General features: G+C 34.9%; 1 protein-coding gene across 2 annotated transcripts in view; it reads right to left on the minus strand.

Moving 5' to 3' along the window:
- Positions 1-277: 277 nt before the first annotated feature.
- TRMT1L (tRNA methyltransferase 1 like) overlaps positions 278-23,478 on the minus strand; it is a 38,737-nt gene continuing 15,536 nt past the window's right edge. Inside the window, exons 8-15 of one of the 2 annotated variants that reach the window (XM_017524520.2) lie at positions 21,862-22,111; positions 21,255-21,467; positions 19,506-19,696; positions 9,998-10,076; positions 7,178-7,344; positions 6,097-6,159; positions 2,538-2,664; positions 278-2,439 (exon numbers count right to left, since the gene is read on the minus strand). In XM_017524520.2, coding sequence (XP_017380009.1) covers positions 2,187-2,439; positions 2,538-2,664; positions 6,097-6,159; positions 7,178-7,344; positions 9,998-10,076; positions 19,506-19,696; positions 21,255-21,467; positions 21,862-22,111 — 1,343 coding nt within the window. In that variant the 3' untranslated portion in view covers positions 278-2,186. The remainder of the gene's footprint in view (positions 2,440-2,537; positions 2,665-6,096; positions 6,160-7,177; positions 7,345-9,997; positions 10,077-19,505; positions 19,697-21,254; positions 21,468-21,861; positions 22,112-23,478) is intronic. The other variant, XM_017524521.2, reaches the window with a different exon arrangement.

Below are 23,478 nucleotides of genomic sequence, written 5' to 3' on the forward strand. Positions count from 1 at the left end.
GCCATTACCAGAACAGTTATACAATGCTGAAAGAAATTCCTAGACCTTTTGGGCTCACCAAACGTGCTGAGTTAGTTCTAACTTTGGGCAACCAGAACATCACACATTTATTGAGTGGAGTCTTGTGGAAGTCAGTATAAGTAGAGTTTTGACTCAGGTCCATCACAGTGACCCCCAAACCCATCCCTTGGTTACTTCTCCCATTTCCTGAGTATATGGTTAGAGTATTAACATCAGCAACTAGCAGAGTCAACACACTGATTTCCTTAACTGGTTCTTTTGTTTACCAAGTTTTAATGAAAGGATACAATTGATATTACCTTACAATGTGTGGTGTCCCAAATTACTACTGTTATGAGAACAAGATTGCTTAGGTTGCTAAATGGAATTTTTAAAGTATTTCCTCTTTTTGTTGATGTCCCTTATCACAGAGTTCTAAACTACTTTCTACCAAATTTTTCTATAAAAAGTCTGCCTTTATATGTGAAATTAATATACATGTATATTTTAGATAACAGTAATTTACAGGTTTCTTTATTAAATTAGGATCTTTGCATTCAGTTCAACTCATTGATCAATATATGTCATGCTGATAAGCATTTAGCAAAATTTGAGACTGATACTCAAATAATATGTATTAAATCAGATAATCTGAGTGCAGTAATAGTTTGCCTCCTGGATTTATAGTAATCTTTATTTTTGATAATACAAACAAACTCATTTCTTCTACTCATAAGTTATAATTTTAACTGGCAAGAATTAAAGTATAATTTTTTTAATGGTCATTAATAGAAACTAGCTTATACTTCACTTATTCCTTGATTTTACTGAAATTTATGATCACATCAATTGAAGAAAGGAAAATAAATTGTCTTGGGAATATGCTGTAATAGCACAAAAAGATTTTCCTTCATTTCTGCAAAATTAATATTCTATATTCATCTAATGCCCATCCACCAGATTTTTTTGTATGTGTCACAGAAGTACTTTTTTCTTAGGTAGCATATTTAAACCTTTCAGTTATAATAATTATTACCACGCCTCTCTGCCCCAACCCCCACCTTAATGGTTGTAAAAAGTTACTTCCCTTAAGAAATATTTAGGGATAAATATGGATTAAATCCTTGAGACAAAAACCTACACTTTATATCAAATCTTTTCATCTAAAATCTTATATTCAAATGAAGTGAGAATTCATTAAGGAAACAATACTTTTTTTCAACTAATTTTTATAGTTACATCAGCCTGGGCTAATTATACAAAAAATTTATACAAATACACACAAAACCAAAAATAACAAACCAAACAACAATAAAAAAACAAAAAACCCCAAACCAAAAAACCCTTGCTCCATAAGATGACAAATTTTACTTCTGAGAGGTAGTACAACCAACCAAATGAATACTGTACGTGCATAAACCGAGGCACTTAAGATCACCCAACCTGTTTAATTTATAACCAAATCTCTCCTCTTCAGGATTTCAGGACTCATGAACAATTAATTATTATAGTAGAACAATGGTCTCAATTTATTATTTTGACAAAATCTTACTCTGAGTTTAGTCATTTAGACCTTAAAGTCACAAAAATAAAGTATTTCTATCCCAGGCAAGTATTTAATTTTTCAAAAGCTAGCAATAAATGAAAAGATCAATGTGGGGAGAAGTATGATTTCTTGAAAATGGGAACATATTTTAGTTTTCTAATTATGAAATACATTAGTGACCTGTAAGAACATTGTTCTTCTATTCAGGGTCATTTTAATATGTAAGTGGCTTCGGCTTCATTTTGTACACTACAAACAGGAAAACATAAACATCATGAATCAGTTTAAGCAGAGATGTGATTAAGAATTGTAAAAGATGGCTTTCATAACATACATAAAATTCCAAACACTTTGCATGTGAAAATTTTCTGGATCATTAAGCAAGTAGGGTGATCTCAGTGAGACTTGGCTTCATATGAAATGTTTTCATTAAAATTTCTAGTTTGCTTTATAACAGAAAAAACTTGGAAAGCAAAGATCCCAAACCAGCTAAGTTAGAAACTGCTCAGTTTCTGAATGAAAATGACATCGTTTTTATTTTTACTCCACTGAATTCAAAGAATACAAAAAGAATTACAGTTGGTATAGAGAACTATTAGGCCATCTATATGGACACCTGAGAACCAACTCTTCTCTATGTTTACCATCTTCTGCAGCCACTTGCTTCTGCTTTGTCATTCACTGACATTTCAACTCTTTCAGTTACTGTATCTTCGCATGCTGACTGGACATGGCCCTCTGACTGTCCTCCAGTATAGGTGGGGGTGCTGTACTTTAAAAGGATAGATTTAAACTGCATCAGAGGTGCATCTGTGCGTATACCCATTGGGTCAAAATGAGTTCGGCTTACTCGAAAGCCTGCTTGAGATAGATAGCACAAAAACTTTTTTAACCTGTAATAAGGAAAGAGAAAAAATAATTAGGTTCTTGTATTTTTATTTAAATCACAATATTATTAAATATATACTTTGTCATTGACTGGGTGTCTTACTTTGGCATATTCATTCCTTTAATGCTGTGTCTGTGAATGTTGTAATAAAAGGGCGGATGCTCGGCAGTGACATCAGTCTTTTGCTTCTTGCCTAAATTGATGATCATTTCATTACTTTTTCTCTTTCCTGCAACACACACACACACACACAAAGTTGGCATGCTCTTTAAAATTACAAACTGAATACTTTTATAACTGTATATTTGTCTCAAGTCTAAATCCTGACACATTTCAACCTGTTTATCCAATCTTAATTTTTATAATTTATTCTAGCTATTTTCACTGTCCTTCATTTATGTAATTTTCATATTTAACTGTTTGCCGAATCAGAACTTCTTTTCTAACTTCAAGCCACACTCTATTTTCGTCTCCTGTAGGAAGCCATTTATGAATTCAGAGCAAGTCACTTCACAGATTTCATTATTAATACTACACTACTCAGACTTTAAGTTCTGCTATTTTTTTTCTTTTCTTGTAGTTCTTGTATGTGTGTTAAGTCTTTACTCTCCAAGTTATATTCTAAGTTCCTAAGGACAATGTCTTTCATTTTTATACCTGTATCTCTACTGAGTGCTCAGTCTTGGATGCATAGTGGGTCTTCAGTGGTCACTAAACAACACAAAGTCTTGAGAGGGGACACAGAAACTGACAAAAGGATGTTATGATCTCATTGCCTATTTCTCATTACAGGACTTAGTTTTTTTTTTTTATTTATTTTGAGTGAAAGGAGGCCAGCAAAAGTAAGATTCTAGAACTATATCCTTCCAAAAATCATGAAAGGAAAACTGAGATATCCAATACTATAATGAGATTTTGCCTGATGTTCATCCCTTGATTATTTATACATGAACATTATGGTCAAATCTTACTTCTTCAGGTAAAGTAATTAACATCTGCTTAAGCAAAATATTCAGAAGGTGCCAGGGGCGGTGGTGCACACCTGTAGTCCCTGCTACTTGGGAGGCTCGGGTGGTAGGATCGCTTGAGCCCAGGAGTTTGAGGCCAGTGTGGACAACATACTGGGACTCTGCCTCCTACCAAAAAAAAGTATTCAAAAGGCAAAGTTGATGCATACAAATGATAAATTACATTCAAAATAAATACAAAGTATTGCTAAATTTTTGCCTTTTTACATAAAAAAATAAAGCAAAAAGGACAATTTGGGTTCCATCTATCAAATCAGATAATTAAAATCTGAATGTAAAATTTGAAATTGCATGAAATCCAATGAGGCACCTAGTCAAAAGATAGACACCCAGATTTAGTACAAGTTCTAGGGGCATCTGAGGCAAAAAACCTGATGTAATACCTTAATAGTGACTATCATCAGCAGTATATGTTTTGTTTTCTTTTTTTTTGGCCTGGTAATTTATTCTTTTGTAAAAAAATAATTTCAACTTCCCTTATCTATTAAAGGGTATATGTGTAGGTTTGTTACGTGTAATGCTGGGACCTGGAGTCCCAATAACCCCACATCCAGGCAGTGGGCACAGTACCCAACAGGTGGTTCTTCAGCCCATTCCCCATCCCATCCTCCCCCATCCTGTAGTCCCCCGTGTCTACTGTTCCCATCTTTATGTCCATGAGTACCCAAAGTTTAGCCCCCACTTACAAGGGAGAACATAGGCCTTTCATTTTGGTTTTGCATTAGTTTGCTTAGGATAATGGCCTCGAGCTATATCCATGTTGCTGCAAAGGGCATGATTTTGTTCTTTTTTATGAATGAATAGTATTCGGTAGTATATATGTACCACATTTTCTTTATTGAGTCCGTGGATGATGGGCACCTAGGTTGATTGTTTGTTTTTGCTATCGTGAATAGCACTGCAATGAACATACAATGTATCTTTGGTAGAATGAATTGTTTTCCTCTGGGTTTGCCTCATACTATCATTTTAAGATTTTATGTGTTGACAGATGGTCTTACAATAACCATATAATTTAAGAGTTATAGAAGAGCCCACAAAAATTAGTGTAATTAATTTATATATGAGAAAGGCTCAGAGATTAAAAACAAATGTTTTTTGAGATGGAGTTTGGCTATGTTACCCAGACTTACACAATCCTCACACTATCCTCCCACTTCAGTCTCTTGAGTAGCTGAGATTACAGATGTGTGCCTCTGTGCTCTTGGCTTTTGAAAATATTCTGAAAGCTTATTTATGTTTTACTTTATTCTAAAAAGGATTTAAAACAATTTTGCTGAAGGGGAGGGACCTGGCTGAGGTTATATAACTAACATCTGCAGTAGGATAATGCTCTTAAATCTAATTTTTTTTTTTTTTTTTTTTTTTTTTTTTTTTTTTTTTTTTNTCTGTCACCCAGGCTGGAGTGCAGTGGCACAATCTTGGCTCACTGCAGCCTCTGCCTCCCGGGTTCAAGCAATTCTCCCACCTCAGTCTTTCAAGTAGCTGGGATTACATGCTTGGCACCGACACACCTGGCTAATTTTTGTGTTTTTAGTAGAGACAGGTTTCACCATGTTGGCCAGGCTGGTCGTGAACTTCTGAACTCAAGTGATCCACCCATCTCAGCCTCCCAAAGTGCTGGGATTACAGGTGTGAGCCACCATGCCCAGCAAATCTAACCTTCTTTATAGTGTAACATAATGCTTCTTTGTCTTCCCTCCAACAGAGAAATTAGGTAATATATCAATTTAAGTTATCAAATTGGTTGAAGATACCAAATGAACATGGCTGTTGGAAAGAGTATGCAATAGTTATTAAACCATATACTATTAAAAGGAATTTAAGTTTCCTTGTCTGTAATATAACATGCTTATATTACAGATGCTTTGTTCATATCTGTAATGTATGCTTATCCCTTTGCTTTCAAAGTGATCTTTGAAAGCAAAGATCTTGAACCATGTGACTAAAATAAGATCTTGAACCATGTGACTAAAATAAGATCAAATTATATACGATAAAGCTATACCATATATATAATTTTAGAGTTAAGGTAAAATTTTATTCTAATTCTTTTAAAAATTGCTCATTAATATATGATTTATAGCAATTTCATTTGATTAACCAGAAGACCTAATTCTTCAGCCACAAAAATTTATTATATGGCCTTTCATATAATTTAGGATATGTGCATACTTTAAATATAGCTGTGTTAGATATTGTAAGTTCATATCAAAGGATGTTAAGATTTAAAATATCAGTGTCTTAATGTCGAAGGTTTTGTTTTGCTTTTTAAAAAACTTTAGATTCCAGATGTGTTTTTGAATACAGGTGAAAAGAAGACTAGAGTGTTAAGTTTCAAAGAGGAGTGGCTTTTAGTTATAAGCTGTAATTTTTATTAGTTGATCAACAGTTTAGTTTTGACCTTCAAAGACAAGGAAACTTAAATATATATAATATAATATAAACATTTGTTAACAGAAATTTTCAATGTGTGAATGTTGGTAAACAAGTTTTACTATAGTTTTGTTGTCATATAATATGAAATGTATTTTTAAGTAGGCTACCATGACAATCTCTTCTCTTCCGACCCTTTTGCTATATGCCTTTTTGACCTGATATATACATATATACACACATATATGCATACATACCTTGTGCAACGTAATTATCTGTTGTGGTATCATCTGTAGTTTTAATAAACACACCATTTTCTTCTAAAAAAAAAAAAAGCAAATGGGAAAAGAAAATATTTTACAGAATAACATAAGGCAACAACTCAAAATTTAAATAAAAGTTTATGAAACGCCATCCACACTATTTTCATGAATATACAAGAGATTCTGTGGCCAAACTGGACTGCAAAAATTCTATTTTGTAACTCTCTATTACAGCAGCTTCTTCTAATTATTTATGAGAACACTAGGATATTCAATAGGTTAACCTTTATATCAATAGTCAGATACAACTACAAAATTGCCTGTTTGTACTAAAGGGAAAAAACACATAGCTTTACTGAATAAGAAGTATAAATTTAGTTTCTGTGTATGATACTACAATTTTTGGCCACACCACTCCTAGAATTACCTGAAGTTTCTTTTTCTAGAAAGCAGATCTAGGGTAATAAAAATCGCAAAGGACCTTTAGTTTTTTTTTTTTTTAATTAGTAAAATTTAAAAAGGGAGGTTATCTTTAAAAAAAATTGTCAGGGCATAGTGGTTCTCATCTGTAATCCCAGCCACTTTGGGAGGTCAAGGTGAGAGGATCACTTGAGCTCAGGAGTTTGAGATCAGCCTGGGCAACATGGTGAGACCCCATGTCTACAAAGTATTAGCCAGGTGTGGTGGTGCATGCCTGTGGTCTCAGCGACCCAGGAGGCTGAGGCAAGGGGATTGCTTGAGCCCAGGAGGTTGAGAATGCAGTGAGCCATGTTTGTGTCACTGCATTACAGCTTGGGTGAAAAAGTGAGACCCAGTATCAGGGAAAAACACACACACACACAACACTATTCATCATTCATCTATTCATCTCAGGCTCCTGATTATAATCCTGAAGAAAACTATGTAATTAAAAAAAAAAACTGTTAACCAGATTATGATTAGACTCATTAGAGAGGACTTACTAAAGATAAACTATAATTATATTGCTTTTTTTATAACATCAAATACAGTTGAAAAAGATACAGTATTTTTGATAAGAAATTTTAAGCTAGTAAGCTAGTGTTCTATTAGCTACCTTGCTTGTTGAGATTTGAAGGTGCATGAATTGAAAACTGACTTTGAGGCGTACACTCTGATTCAAAGATTAATGTCTTTATTAGGGTCTGAATGTCATCCAAACCATGGTGAAGAGATTCAAATAGCATTCTTTTGAGGAATCCAGTATTGAAAAGGGAACTTGACCTGAAAAGAAAAGAATATACAGAGAACTGGGTTTGAGAAATGATTTTATTTTAAAAAGAAGTTCTTGCAATTTATAAGTAAGATATATAATTAATTATATGATTATATAATTATATAATTAGATTTAAATTAAAAAAAATTTATGACTTAATTTAAAACTATTTTCTTTATTATTATTTTGAGACAGAGTCCCGCCATGTACCTAGGCTATTATTTTTTAATAAAGATGAGGTCTCATCTCAAACTACTGGGCTCAAGGGATCCTCCTACCTTGGCTTCTCAAAGTGCTGGGATTACAGGTGTGAGAAACCACACCTGGTTTAAATTATTTATTTTCTATTTGCCACTCATTTTATCATATCAGTTTTCTATACTAGTAGCATTAGTCAAGGAAACTTAATTCACATTAAATAAACAAGAATTTATTGAGTCTGGGAAGGGGAGAAGGGAGAGGGTGATGAAGAAGGGAAAAAGAATATAAATGTATTTATTACCACTAAAGTTATATACTTAAAATGGTAAAGAAGGAAAATATTATATGTGTATGTTACCTTAATAAAAAAATTTATTGAGCTATCATAAGGTATACAGTACTGTGGTATATAGAGGGTATGTGGAGGGTATACCAAAATATAATATACAGTGTGGACCTTATAAAAGCCTATCAATCTAGACAGGAAAATAGGGCAATGAAGAGGTTTTCACAATGCACATTCTAGTCACTAATAGAAAATCTTAATTCTGGTGGTTTATGGTGGTAGGCTGGGGCAGGGTAGGGGGACACATCTATGAGAATTACATGTGGTAATGGTGTGGTTAACAAATGGCCTGGGGTGAGTCTGATATGCTTCCCATTTAATTTGAGAATCACAGGTATAATGGACAAAATATGAAGTTCTGAGTAAGATAAACTGGATTCCAGTCCTGGCTCCCCCACTTACCAGCTATGTGATCTTTTTATTAAAAGACAGGGTCTCACTATGTTGCTCAGGCTAAACTTGAATTCCTGGGCTCAAGGGATCCTAATGCCTCAGCCTCCTGAGTAGTTGGGACTGTAGATGCATGCAACTATGCCGGGCTAGCTATATTAATCTTGAGTAATTATTACTTTTGAGTCTTACATTCCTCCTCATGAAATGTAAAATAAAATTTCTCGGGCTGGGCGCTATGGCTCACACCTGTAATCCGAGCACTTTGGGAGGCCGAGGCAGGTGGATCATGAGGTCAAGAGATCGAGACCATCCTGGTCAACATGCTGAAACCCCGTCTCTACTAAAAATACAAAACATTAGCTGGGCATGGTGGCGCGTGCCTGTAATCCCAGCTACTCAGGAGGCTGAGGCAGGAGAATTGCCTGAACCCAGGAGGCGGAGGTTGCAGTGAGCCGAGATCGGGCCATTGCACTCCAGCCTGGGTAACAAGAGTGAAACTCCGTCTCAAAAAAAAAATAAATAAAATAAAATAAATAAAATAAAAAAAGGATTCAGTACTGGGAGTCAGAAAACCTAAGTTCTAGCCTTGACTATGGTACTAATTTTTCCAGTCAGTTTTAGCAAGCACTTAAAAACACTGTGCCATAGTTTCCTCATGTGTAAAATAAGGCAGTTAGGCAAGAAAATCTTCCTTCTGTATCCAGTAACCTGCTATTTTTAATTTTCCCAGTTCTGAATCGGTGAGTAGGATCAATGTGTAGCAGATGCTATATGGAAGCGAGAACTATTTTCAGTAAAACTAGAAGGTAAGGCTGGCTAGGTCTTCATAAGAGAAAATAATAAGCATCAGCACAAAAACATTTACCGGCAATTTCTAGGTTTAGTAGGTACTTAAGCCTTCACCTTATAAAGTAATGAGAATAAATTTGCAATAATTCTTGCCAGCCTGACCAACATGGAGAAAGCCCATCTCTACTAAAAAAATACAAAATTAGCTGAGTATGGTGGTGCATGCCTGTACTCCCAGGTACTTGGGAGGCTGAGGCAGGAGAACTGCTTGAACCTGTGGAGGCTGTGGTAAGCTGAGTTCCCACCATTGCATTCCAGCCTGGGCAACAAGAGTGAAACTCCGTCTCAAAAAAAAAAAAAAAAAAAAAGGAATCTCTAGTAACAAACTTCAGGTAAGGATTCTGATTAAAAACAATTCAACTTTAAGGTACAATAGCTTGTTACCAATGATACGAAAGCATATACACATTCAATATTTCCAATTGTGCCCCATCTAAATAACTTTACCTAAAACAAAGGCGGACACTTTTACATGTCCATCTCACTTAAAACTAATTCCTCTAGGACCTTTTATATAACTTTTCTATAAAAAGTTACTGTGATCATTTTAAAATCACATGCTAGATCTGCAATGATGAATTTAAAAAAGCTTCTTTCTTACTATTTAGAAATAAATTATCTAGCTTCCGATCATCCAGGCTTCTCTTTCACCTTCACTGCCTCTTAGTTTTGTCACAAACTACAGAGAATAATGGTAGAGAAAAATCTGAAAATAGAAAACACCTCAGGTTGATAGGAGGAGAAGAGTCATAATGAGTTGCCTAGACTTAAAAATTAAATTTAAATTTACTTGTCTTTTACCACACATAATAAAAATCTGCAATTAATAAATCAATAAATCAAATTTTATGTTCTTATGGCTAGTCACATACCACAGAGGTCCAAGTTCTATTGCTGTCTTTCCAGGCATGCTTCCATGACAGTTACAAGGCAGCTGTCTATAAGGGTTTTCTGTAAAAAGATAATAAAAGGAGAAATCAAAGGAGAAATGACTAATACAAATAGTAGTAATAGTTATATTAATAATTTGCAGCTACTATATACTGAGGATCTACTATGTGCCAGGTATTATGCTAAGTATTTTATGAATATGTGTGTGTGTATACATGTGTATATGTGTACATATATGTGTGTATATATACACATATATATACACCCAGGTATTATGCTAAGTATTTTATGTATGTGTGTGTACATATATATATACACACATATATACACACACATATATGTATATACACATATACACACACATATATATTTTTAATTTAAATCCTTAAACTGTGTGTGTATATATATGTATGTGTATATATATACGTGTGTGTGTGGTATGTGTACACACACAAATACACACACAGACACACACACACACACACACATATATATTTAATTTAAATCCTTACAGCTCTGTAGTAGGCACTGTTAAAATCTCAATTACACATATCAAAGGATTAAAGCTTAAGAGAGGCTGTGGAAATCCATGTCAAATGGCTTATTAGAGATGTAACTGGTATTAACTTAATATACCACATGAAATAATATAAAGAAGGAAAAAGTCTTATAAAGTTCACAAGAGATCATATTTCAAAATAACTGATTAAGGAATCATTAATGTGGAAGAAAATATATGTATTTTATATAAAAAGATTGATGAGTTTTAACAAATGTATACACCCATGTAACCAACATACCAATCAAAATGTAGGCTTTTCTCAAAAGTTAACTTTTCTGCAGTAGGAAAGAAAATGAGTTACTCTATTCCCTATGCTTGACTCATATTCAGCCTTCAAAATGTGCTAGAAGAATCTAATTTGGTTTAAAAAGCAATGAATAAGAGGTCTGATATAATCAAAAGGAAATTGGGGGGACAGAAGAACTATTCTTAGTTTCCAAAGTGGGGCAGTATTTGACTATGGAACTTTTAAATCCACACAAGGCCCAAATAGTGATTTTGTATCAGAAATTCTCCAACTAATTCCCTCCATTTTAGGATATTCCTGCGTTGATCATTCACTTTCTCAGAATGGTCTGATCTAATCAATCAGTCCCAGATATATTCAGAATCAAAGATTATGGTGGCAGGAACATAAGTCAATAGCCTCTTGCTAGCTGATAATATCACTCTGCTGTTCAATACAATTATTCGTATAATGCATGGTTATGAGATCTTATTTTACATTTACTTAAAAGTATCCTTCACTGCTCCTAGATCTACTTTTCCGTATTATCTAACTCTAAGCTTTGATGAAAGGGTGTGGTTAGCACTGACATAAGCTTTGATGAGAACTATGTTCCTCAAATATGAGTATACTCAAGAAGTCTTCTCTTGAACTATTACATCACTAAACTACAAATACTTATAAGCAGTCATCATCCAACTCAGGATAGCGATTTATAGTATAGTTCTGTCAGCTACAGCCACTTACCACAGGCAGACAGCACAAATGAATTATTAGTTTGTATCTTAATGCACTTTGCAAAATAATCTTATCGCACAAACCTGTCTTTTCCCAAGCCTCTTTGCTAGGATTTCTCAGATCTAGATTAGCATCAGCAAATTTCCTCTCTGAGGGGCAGGGCTATCATTTCAAGTTACCAGCAGCAAATAATGAAGAGGTAAAGAAGAAAGAAAACTAGTATTTCTGTGTTACCAGTATATAAGTAAGGAAAGCAATTCCAGATGAAGAATTTAAAAATATTCTGAGACTTCTATTTAAATGCAACAGATTAAACATACACTTTATCTCTGCTGTATCTTAATGCTTATATCAAATGACAGCAAGGAAAAAAAATTAAACCACAAGAATAAATAAAATGGGAGAAGAGGTAACAAAAGATAAGAGATGCCAATAAAATTTCAGAAGCAGGAATCACATATATAATGGGATAACAGATTATTTAGATAACCAGAGAAATCTAAAGCCTAAGCCTGAAATGGATAGATGGGCAACCAAGAAAACAAAGTTCATCAGTGTTGTGGGACCCTGCAAAGGCCTGAAAATTGAGGTAATGATTGTCTCTGAAGATGACTACAGAGAGGTATTGCAAAAAAGAGGTCTTGTTACAATTTTTAAAGGGTTCAATTAAAACTCCAGATCTTCTCCAATAAAAATCAGGCTTCTGTGTCTTCCCCATTCCAAAAGATGAAGTTAATCTTTGGTGAGGCTAAACTATCCAGGATATGGAACCAGGAGTTTTGGGTACACTTGACAGTGAGATATCTGAAAACAGAGGGATTAAGTAAAAATCTGCTCTCCAGTCTCTGTCCCCAGTGAGGCTCTCCCAGAGCTGCTAAAAGATTAGTCAATTCCTCTCTGGAAAAATTTACCAATCCAAGAGAAAAGATCTATATACACTTTTTGGTATTTGGGGTTGTCCTATGAAAAAAAGCAGACTGGTATCTTCTTATTACAATAAAATCCATTGGTTTATAGCTCTGCCCCAAGTGCTTCAAAACAGTTTTTCATCGTGGACAACCAAAGACCACCAGACATGTGAGATCTACCATAACAGAGAACAAAATTACAAGATAGAATGTTAAGAAACAGGAGAACTGAACAAAACAACAGCAACAATACAAAACAAACAACCTCTATTCTCCCCTCAATATAAAATATACTCAAATATAATCAATTCTTAGAAAGGTAAGACATTTTGGATCCCTGAAACAATAATATGACACTATTCAAAAAGGAACAATAATCACTAAACTAGCCTAAAGAAAGAAAAAGAACAGTGACAAAATATGACAGAAATTAAACAAGACTTGGAAAATAAAAATTCAGGAAAAGTATAAAGTAGAACTAAGTGCCAAAGAGATGAACAGTATAGATATTTTTTTTTAAAAAAGGATTAATCTAGAAGATCCAAAATATAATTAAAGTTCCTGAAAGAGACAACAAATGTAATTTGAAAGGAAAAACTTGTCAAAGAAATAATACTCGCCAAGGGCCAGATGTGGTGGCTCATGCCTATAATCCTAGCAATTTGGGAGCATGAGGTGAGCAGATAACTTGAGGTCAGGAGTTTGAGACCAGTCTGGCCAACACGATGAAACCCCTCTCTACTAAAAATACAAAAATTAGCTGGGAGTGGTGGCACACGACTGTAGTTCCAGCTACTTGGCAGGCTGAGGCAGGAAAATCGCTTGAACCTGGGAAGCAGAGGCCGCAGTGATCCAAGATCACGCCACTGTACTGCAGCCTGGGAGAAGAGCAAGACTCCAAAAAAAAGAAAAAAGAAAAAATTACCCCCTCACCCCCAAAATTTATCAGAGCTGAACAGCTCAAGTTTGTGACTTAAAAGAACTCAGAGGCCGCACACAGTGGCTTATGCCTGTAATCCCAGCACTTTGGGAGGCCAAGGAGGGCAGATCACTTAACAAAAGTTAGCTGAGCATGGTGGCATGTACCTGTAATCCCAGCTACTCAGGAGGACGAGACGTAAGAATTGCTTGAACCTAGGAAGTGAAGGTTGCAGTGAGCCACTCCACTCCAGCCTGGGCAACAGAGTGAGACTCTGCCTCAACAACATAAATAAATAAATAAGAACTCAGAGATTATCCAGTAAAATGAATTTAAAAAGATGAATTCATACACATATTATCTCAAAATTATTTTAGAATATTGGGTTTAGAAGAGATTTTTTTTTTTTTTTTTGAGATGGAGTTTCGCTCTTGTTACCCAGGCTGGAGTGCAATGGCGCAATCTCGGCTCACTGCAACCTCTGCCTCCTGGGTTCAGGCAATTCTCCTGCCTCAGCCTCCTGAGTAGCTGGGATTACAGGCACGTGCCACCATGCCCAGCTAATGTTTTTGTATTTTTAGTAGAGACGGGGTTTCACCATGTTGACCAGGATGGTCTCGATCTCTTGACCTCGTGATCCACCCGCCTCGGCCTCCCAAAGTGCTGGGATTACAGGCTTGAGCCACCGCGCCCAGCCCAGAAGAGATATTTTAAGAGCATTCAGAGATAAAATAATATAACAGACAGCAGACCTCTCATTGGAAGCTAGAAAACAATGGAATAATACCTTGAACATTTTGAGGAAAAATGATTTCTATCCTAGAGTTCTGTACTTGGCCATGCAATACTTCTCAGCAATCTATAGGTAAAAGTGTTCACTTGAAATGAAGAAGTAAACAAGGAAAGTGGGAAAATGCACAGGATCTGCGCTACGAGATTTATCACAAAAAGAAAGTCAAAGAAAAATTCCAGGATGATGGTTAAGCAGAAGCCTTTGGACAACAGATTTCAGCAGATACAGAAAACAAACAATCCAAACTAGAGCACGGGGACTGTCTCTAGGACAGTGAAATTGAAAGCCAAAGATTACCTAATGTGCTTATCTATGCTGAAAGAAGCATTGAAAATGTAGCAAAGAGTTTAGAGAGGGATTATAAAAAGTTATTTTTTAAAGAAGGTAACAAGCAAGCACAGTATTAATTCCAGAGTTACCAAAGAGTTGTCTAAGAAAAGAAACATTATTATATGAATAATCTTTTATTTTCACTTTTGTAGAGAGAGGGTCTTGCTATGTTGCCCAGGCTGCTCTTGAGCTCCTGATCTCAGGCAATCCTACCTTGGCCTCGTAAAGGGATTACAGGTATGAGTCACCATGCCCAGATTCATATGGTTTATCTGTGCTGCAGTAGTCTTCTAAAATGATCAGCAATAAGGCAAAAAGGTTTGCCTCCTGGTATTCAAACCTTTGTGTAATACCCTTCCCCTGAGTAGGCACTGGATCTAGAGACAAGTTTCTAACTAGAATATGGCAAAAGTAATGGTGTATTACTTTGAGATGACGTTACAAGAGACCTTTTCTATCTTGCTTGCACTCAAACTCACTCTCTGGTTCTTCTGACTTGCTTTTTTTTTTTTTTTAAAGAGATGGCATCTCACTCTATCACCCAGGCTGGAGTTCAGTTGTGTAACCACAGCTTACTGCAGCCTTGAACTACTAGGTTCAAGTGATCCTCCTGCCTCAGCCTCCCATGTAGCTGGGACTGCTGGCACAAACCACTGACCAACAGCTTGATCTGTGGCCTTGTGAGAGACCCTGTGCTAGTGGACCCAGCTTAGATTCTTGACTCACAGAAACTATGGGATAATAAATGTTTAAAGCCAATAATTTTGGAGTGATTTGTTACACAGCAATAGACAGCTAATACAATTTGTGAACAATATTTATATATTTGTAAAAATATAAACACTAAATATTGATGTAGTCCAAAGTAGAGAGGAGAACATGCATGTGACTGGATTGGTTTAAAAAGCCAAATACTCTTTCTGCATGGAAGGAAGTTAGATGCATTGTAAGCATGTTATTTAGAAATATGAATATAAGCATTAGAAGAAACAACTGTGAGATTTTAACTGTTTAGGGAGTCAGGCAGATATTATTTTATTAATAAGATGTATGGAACTATTTGATTATTTTTGCTTTCTTTTTTTGAGACAGTCTTACTCTTTTACCCAGACTGGAGTACAGTGGGACGATCTCAGCTTACTGCAACCTCCTGCCTCCTAAGTTGACGCAATTCCCCTGCCTCAGCCTCCTGAGTAGCTGGGATTACAGGCGCCTGCCACCATGCCCAGCTAATTTTTGTATTTTTAGTAGAGATGGGGTTTCACCATCTTGGCCAGTCTCGAACTCCTGACCTCAGGTGGTCCATCTGCCTCAGCCTCCCAAAGTACTGGGATTACAGGTGTGAACCACTATGCCCAGCTATTGGACTTTTTAAACATGTATTACAAATTGATAAAAATTCTGAATGAGATGACTTCTTTGCAGGATATACTTGTTTATTCTAAGTTCTGTATGATTGCAAATAAAATGCAAAAACAAATCACTGCTTTAAAGTTATTACTTATCAAGTCAAAAATTCTTTAAAATGTTTGATTAATGGCTGGGCCAGGTACGGAGGCTCAAGCTTGTAATCTCAGCACTTTGGGACGCTGAGGTGGGCGGATCACTTGCAAGCAGGAGTTTGAGACCAGCCCCATCATGGTGAAACCCCGTCTCTATACTAAAAATACAAAAATTGGCAAGGCATGGTAGCAGGTGCCTGTAATCCCAGCTACTTGGGAGACTGAGGCAGGAGAACTGCTTGAGCCTGGGAGGCAGAGGTTGCAGTGAGCCAAGATCGTGCCACTACACTGCAGCCTGGGCGACATAGTGAAACTCAGTCTCAAAAATAAATAAATAAATACATAAAAATAAAACAAATGTCTGATTTAAAAAACACAAGCTGCATTAAATGTAAATGGTCTAAATATCTCATAAAAAATCAGACATGATCAGACTGGGTAAAAAAAAAAAGATCCAAGAAGACACCTATAAGTTGAAAGTGAACTATGTGAAGAAATATATTATGCAAGCAGTAGCTGTAAGAGCAATGTTTACATTAACATCAAGTAATACAGACTTTTAGACAAGAAATATCCATAAGGATAATGAGGAACATTTCACAATGATAAAAGGGCCAATATATGAAGAAGATACAACAATTTTAATCTATATCCACATTTTTAGAGGTCAAATGATAGTTAAAGAAGACAGGTACAGGCTGAGGAGATCTAATATAGGCTTAATAGCACAAAGGTAAGACAAATGTCAGAATTAAGTGAATATTTAAGAAAATTTTCTTGAAAGAAAATTTTAAACTACATGTTTAATGGTTACACCATGATCTAGGACCCTAAAAGGATATATTCTACTAAGTTACTGGACTTCAGAAATAAATAAAAATTCCTTTGCAGAGCCAGCAAAATGATCATGTCACATATATAAGAAGGAAAAATCATAAGAACTTCTATAAAGCACTCAAAGAAATTATTTAAACTCTTTAAGTATACAAGCTATGGCCATGCTTTGGGCAAAGAAAAGCTTTGAACACGAAGGAAACAAAGTAGTATTTTTCTCATGAGCTCTATTGAGTAAACTGAGAAAGTTAAACTCAACTAAATAAGAGATGACCAGAGAAACTATGGCAAAAAGACTGAGGACATACACAGAGAATTTAAAATGTAGAGATTAATCTGGCAAAACAGAATGTTAAGTGTTACATATTCTAACAATGTTGAGATGGTACAAGAAACAAAAGTTAGGCAGGGAAAAATGGAAAATGGGAAGCTAATTATCTCATTTGAGATATCAAGGAGCCAAAGGATATTACTTAAAACTCATAAATCTAAATTATAGAAGTATATACATATTTACTACTAAAAGTAAACATTAAGAAAAACAATTACATAAAATATATAAACCAGACTCTTATTTAGTCAAGAAAAATGGAAGAAAGGATAAATAAAAATATGTGAGGGGAATATGACCATAGGAACCAAGGAAATTAAAAGAAATTACTAGACAACACTTAGCTCAATCCTATGTAAATAAAACAGAAACGCTAGGTGAATACTATTAAACCTTTAAGGAACACATAATTCCAATACTAAGCTATCAGTTTTTCAATTTCTAAGAATTGAAAAAAGGGAAGCATTCTAAATTATTTTTGAAGGGAGTGTAAACTGATAGATCAAAGCCCAACTAAAATTATGCTACAATGGAAAACTATATACCTTCTCATTTATAAATACTGAAACAAAAAATCCTTTAAAAATTAGCCAATAAAATTCAGCAATGTATTAAAAGAATACTACCTGACAGTAGTTTATTCTAAAAAATCCATTTTGGTTCTATACTGGAAACTTTTATTACAGTTAATCCAATTAGTAAGCCTAAAGAGAAAAACCATATAATCATCTCCACAGATGTTGAAAATGCATTATGACAAAATTCAACATCTTGATAAAATACAATAAAAGTGGAAATGAAGTATTCTTCCTTAATGTGATAAATGATACATATTGCAGATGAAAAGCCAGTATTATGCTTTAATCAGAAAGCACTAGAAGCTTGGTGCAGTGGCTCATGACTATAATCCCAGCACTTTGGGAGGATAAGGCAGGCAGACCACTAGAGGTCAGGAGTTTCAGACCAGCCAGGCAAACATGGTGAAACCCCATCTCTACTAAAAATACAAAAAGTAGCTGGGCAGTGGTGTGTACCTGTAGACCCAGGTACTTGGGATGCTGAGGCAGAAGTGTTTGAGCCTGGCAGGCAAAGGTTGCAGTGAGCCAAGATTGCACCACTGTACTCCAGCCTGGGTGACAAAGTAAGACTCTATCTGAAAAAATTAAAAAATAGAAAGCACTAGAGGGAACTAAAAATAAGGAACATGACAGAATGCCCTCCATTACCAACACCAGTTAACATTACACTAAAGTACTTGAACAAATGAAAAGCATATTATATTTGTAGGAAGCTTCAAAAAGCACAGTATCTATTCTCCCCAATTTAATGTGATTGAAATAATAGGCCACTGGGTTATTATTTACTTTTCTATGAAGGGGTTAACAAAAGATCAATACAGGAACACTGAAAACAAAGAGCTTTGAGTAGGGATTGCCATAACAAATATTAAACAGCAATGAAAAGCCTCTGTAGTCAAAACAGTGTGATAGATGTGTATGAATAAATATCCAACCACTGGAACAGAATAGAAAATCTAGAAACAAACTCAAATACATGTGGAACTTTGTAAGATAAAGATGGTATTCTCAAATCAGTGGAGGAAAGGTGTACTATTCAATACAACGTAATCTGCTTTGAATAATCTAGAAATAAGAAAGCTCTTTGTTACTACAGACAAAATCCAGACTACGTAAACATTCAATTAGCAGCAAAAAACTTCTGCAAGACAGATTTTTTTTAAAAAAGCAAACATATGTGACAAAATGAGAAAAAAAAAGTCAACTTACATAACAAGTGCTAAACTCAAAAATTCATATTAAAAAATACCAAGAAAACAATGAGCAACTGTCTCCACGTCCCAGAAACTGAAACAGCTTCATGAAGGTATAAACGCAGCTTTTTCCTTTTTTCCCATCCCCAGGCCTGGCATATAGTAAAGGCTCAATAAATGTTTACTGAATACATTTTACAACTGAAGGCTTTTATACACAGCCAGAAACATCAAAATTATTTTTATAAAATTAATAATTTGTAACAGCCTGGTCAAAAATGTAATCTGACTTACGTTCCTAAAATTAGTTGAGTGGAAACTAAGTTATTTCTAGATGTTTCGAGAGAGGGCAGAGCTAGAAAGCATACATTGTACAGCATGAGTAAATAACTTTAATAAACTCACACAAAATGTCTTGTCTGTTGACAAAAGGAAATCCAGTATAAGAAATAACAAAGTTAGCAATGTAATCTTTAAAATCAAAGGACAACAATATGTATAATTAGGGATGTGATAAAGGCTTATTCAGTGGAGGATTACAGATAAATTAAACATAACATATAACTTGAATTTACCTTCCACCATATTACCATCCTTCTGAAAAATTCTCTCTTCACACCACTGACAATGGATCAGGTATTGAATCTTCTTGGCTGTTTCATCTGCTGAAGTAGGTCCCCTCAAAACTCTCACAACTACCAACACAAAATGTTCCAGAGCCACTGCAAATAGTACTTCTATGCCTTTGTTGCATCGGGCTGCGGCTCTATAATAAATTTTTAAAAGTTATTTTGTGGGCTTATCATTTTCCTTTGTTTGGCATTATACTAATACTAATCTGGACATTAGACTATGGGTAAGTTATGGGACATCAAGAAAAATTCGATTCTCAGTAGCAGTGCTTTTGAAAGATCATTACTGTAACTCTTACAGAAATTGAAACACAGGAAATAAAAGATGCTTGGTAGGATCTTCAGTTTCTAGACATTTTCCCTTATGATATCCTCTCAATAGGGCAGTATTTTCTGGTTTTCAGTCATTTTCACTTTGTTTCTCATCGCCACCACATTTCTTCCTTTTTATCTGTTTTATTTCCCATAAAAGCTTCTTCCAAACATTATCTATTTATTGAGTAATGACTATATGCAGGATAGTATGCTACTGAAAATTCAGTGAAAAAATAATAGTCAAAGTCCTTTCCACCATTAATTTTACAGACTTTCTGGATTAAGCTCTATTATATATCAGTTATGTACTCTGCAATCATATACTAAATTTAGTTTATATATGTATATATCACTCTGAATTTGCTGATATTATAGACATTTTTAAGCAAGTGCAGTAGGTCCTTAGCATGCATAAAGTAAACATCAGTTTTCAGGTAATTAGAAACAACCCTGAAGGTCTGAAGGTCTATGAAGTCTAATACTCTGTATTTATGCTGAGGTAGAAATTTCCACTTAAATGCTGTGAAACTAGTATTAGAGCTGGTGAGTGAGCTGGCTGATCATCATTATCTATATTCACAATGTCCATTTATATTATATTATTCTAGGATAATCTGCATATAGTAAGTACTCAAAAAAGTCACTCTTTTAAAAATAACTGTTTTTAAATTCTGTTTGGAAATCCTGGTGGGAAATGGAGAGAACTTCCCATTTTGTAAGATCATTTTGCAGTCAAGTTTGTAAGGCATCATTTTATTCAAACTATATAAATAAAGAAGATAAAATGGAATGAATATAAAAGAAATGACTGTTTCTTTTTGAGGTAAAGTCTCGCTCTGTTGCCCAGGCTGACTGCAGTGGAGCAATCTTTGCTCACTGCAGTATTTGCCTCCTGGGTTCAAGTGATTCTAGTGCTTCAGCCTGTAATCGTAGCTGTGACTACAGGTGTGTGCCACTGTAATTTTTGTATTTTAGTAGAGACAGGATTTCACTATGTTGGCCAGGAGGCTTGTTTCATCTTGGGCAACATGGCAACAAAACAGAACAAAACATTTTTTGCCTTTCCTTTCATATTGCTATCCTTTATCTACCCTACATTGTTCAAATAAACTGGAAATTAACTTTCACTTTTATGTTTTCTTTCTTACTACTTTACTTTATCTCAGCAACATTTTAATTGGAGAGTAAACTAGATATTTCAGGCATAAGTGTTTTTTTTTAACAACATACCATGTAAGATTAAAAATTAATATTATAGATAAGGAATACAGAATTTATGTTTTGTGCATATTTTGAATAAGATAGGTACTTCTTGTAATATTATCTCTCTTGATCAAATACTAAAAATCACTAAGTACATCGTTGGCAATTTGGTACCTTGCCACTGCAGCTACAACAATTCTGGCTGCCAGTTCCTTGTAATATTCAGTTCGGACAATGTTACATCCGTAATGACGCCGGGCAACATGCTGTGCCTTGGCATATAAAGAACTGATATCTGTAGAAGTCACTGACACTATGCCAAGGTTTCTTATATTTCTGAATGCAGAATCTAGATAATTCACTGATGTTCCAAAAGGGTCTAGATGTCTAAAATCGGAAAGAATATAGACATATTTTAAAGTCATATTAGTAACAAAAATTATACCATTGTAACTATTTCTAATTATAAAATTCCATGGATGTAAAAGTATACTGCAAATCTATTTTAAGTACATAATTCTGTTTTTAAATTAAGTAATAAAATGATAATATGATATATGAGACATGTAAAAATAAATTTGGGTTAGAGGAAAAGTGACATGACCAGGTATTTTATTTCAAATACTAGAAAATTTTCATGCTGCATACCTTAGGCCAATGTCAAAAATGGCATTAATTTAAATAAATAAATAACAACAAACTGTCTTAATTTTTAACTACCCCTCATCCCCAAAATTCCAGGTAAGTTTAGAAAGTGACACGGCAAATATTTTCTACTTACATGAAATCAAAAGATCTCAAATGCATCAGCACATTGGCATCCATTTTGGTCACCTTAATATTACCAAGATTTTTCTCTCCTTCTTCAAGAAAATCATCACTCTTTTCCTTTTCCTTACTGTCCACCACCACTTTCAATTTGTTTAAATGGCAGTTTTCCTGAATCAATGTCACAGAGTTTTCATTCAAGTCATTGATTGTAACTTTGACTGCATTTCCAAGATGTTTTGCCCACTGTAATCCCATGATCCCTTTGGAAAAATAAGGAGGAAAATGAGTTTTATAATCGTAATAATTTTAAAGAAAAACAGCATTTTATAAATAAATTATTTCAGAATTTAATGTTTTCATTTTTAGTTATAACCTTTAGAAGCTTTGTAGTAAGAAAGAATAAGATTCTTTCTTACTACAAAATCTTCTCAAGAAAGGTTATAATTAAAAATATGTCTAACAGATTTTCATTAATACTTCTTACAAACCTTTTTTATGATCCTTGTTCAAATAAAATCTCTACGTATGTTTGTTGTTTTCTTTTTTGCTTTTTTTCTTACCACAGACTATACTTTATACGATCAGGTTACTCTGCTTGAAGGGAGGATAGGAAGTTGGAATTCCTTCTGCTGAAGTTTACCTTCATGGACCAAAATATGAAAAACTTTTCTAGACCAATACTTTTCAAACACTGTGCGACAGCATCGTTGTGAATTTAAAAAAAAAAAAAAATGTGTGGCTGGGTGTGGTGGCTCACACGTATAATATCTGCAGTTTGGGAGGCCAAGGTGGGTGGATTACTTGAGCCCAGGAGTTTGAAATCAGCCTGGGCAACGTGGCAAAATTCTGTCTCTACAAAAAAATACAAAAATTAGCTGGGCATGGTGTGCATGCTTGTGGTCCCAGCTACTTTTAGGAGGCTGAGGTGAGAGGATCACCTGAGCCTAGGAAGTCTAGACTGCAGAGAGCCAAGATGGTGCCAAGACACTGTCTCAAAACTGAGACCCTATCTCAAAAACAACAAAAAAGCAAATTTGTAAGCAAATGATGAAGAATTCAGACAAAAGGGCCCCTTCTCACAGGTTTTCCATATCTACTAGTCATAAGGGACATTCATTACAAAATGGGAGATGGTAACACAAGCCCAACCAATATAGATTGGAAAACCCTTTATGGATTGGAAATACTGACCATCTTCTCCATACGCATCTCATAAATGGAAAAATATCATGTGTTACGGACTTCACATATATATATTTTTCATATTTTGACAACAAGCTTGTGAGGTAAGTTCTCATATCCTCATTTTAGGAATGGCAAAACATGCAAAATGGCTGCTCCAGATCTGATCTAAGTTTACAAAGGCACATTAAAAGAAAAGGCTGGAAAGATATTCCTTAGACATTAGCTTTAATGACTTCAGGTTTAAAAGTGAGTAAAACGGCTGTGTGCGGTGGCTCATGCCTGTAATCCTAGTACTTTGGGAGGGCCAGATGGGTGGGTCACCTGAGGTCAGGACTTTGAGACCAGCTTGGCCAACATGGCAAAACACTGTCTCTACTAAAAATACAAAAATTAGCATGGTGTGGTGGCAGGCACCTTTAATCCCAGCTACTTGTGAGGCTGA

This window comes from Cebus imitator, unplaced genomic scaffold (assembly GCF_001604975.1).
Source record: "Cebus imitator isolate Cc_AM_T3 unplaced genomic scaffold, Cebus_imitator-1.0 Scaffold33, whole genome shotgun sequence".
Classification (NCBI taxonomy): domain Eukaryota; kingdom Metazoa; phylum Chordata; class Mammalia; order Primates; family Cebidae; genus Cebus; species Cebus imitator.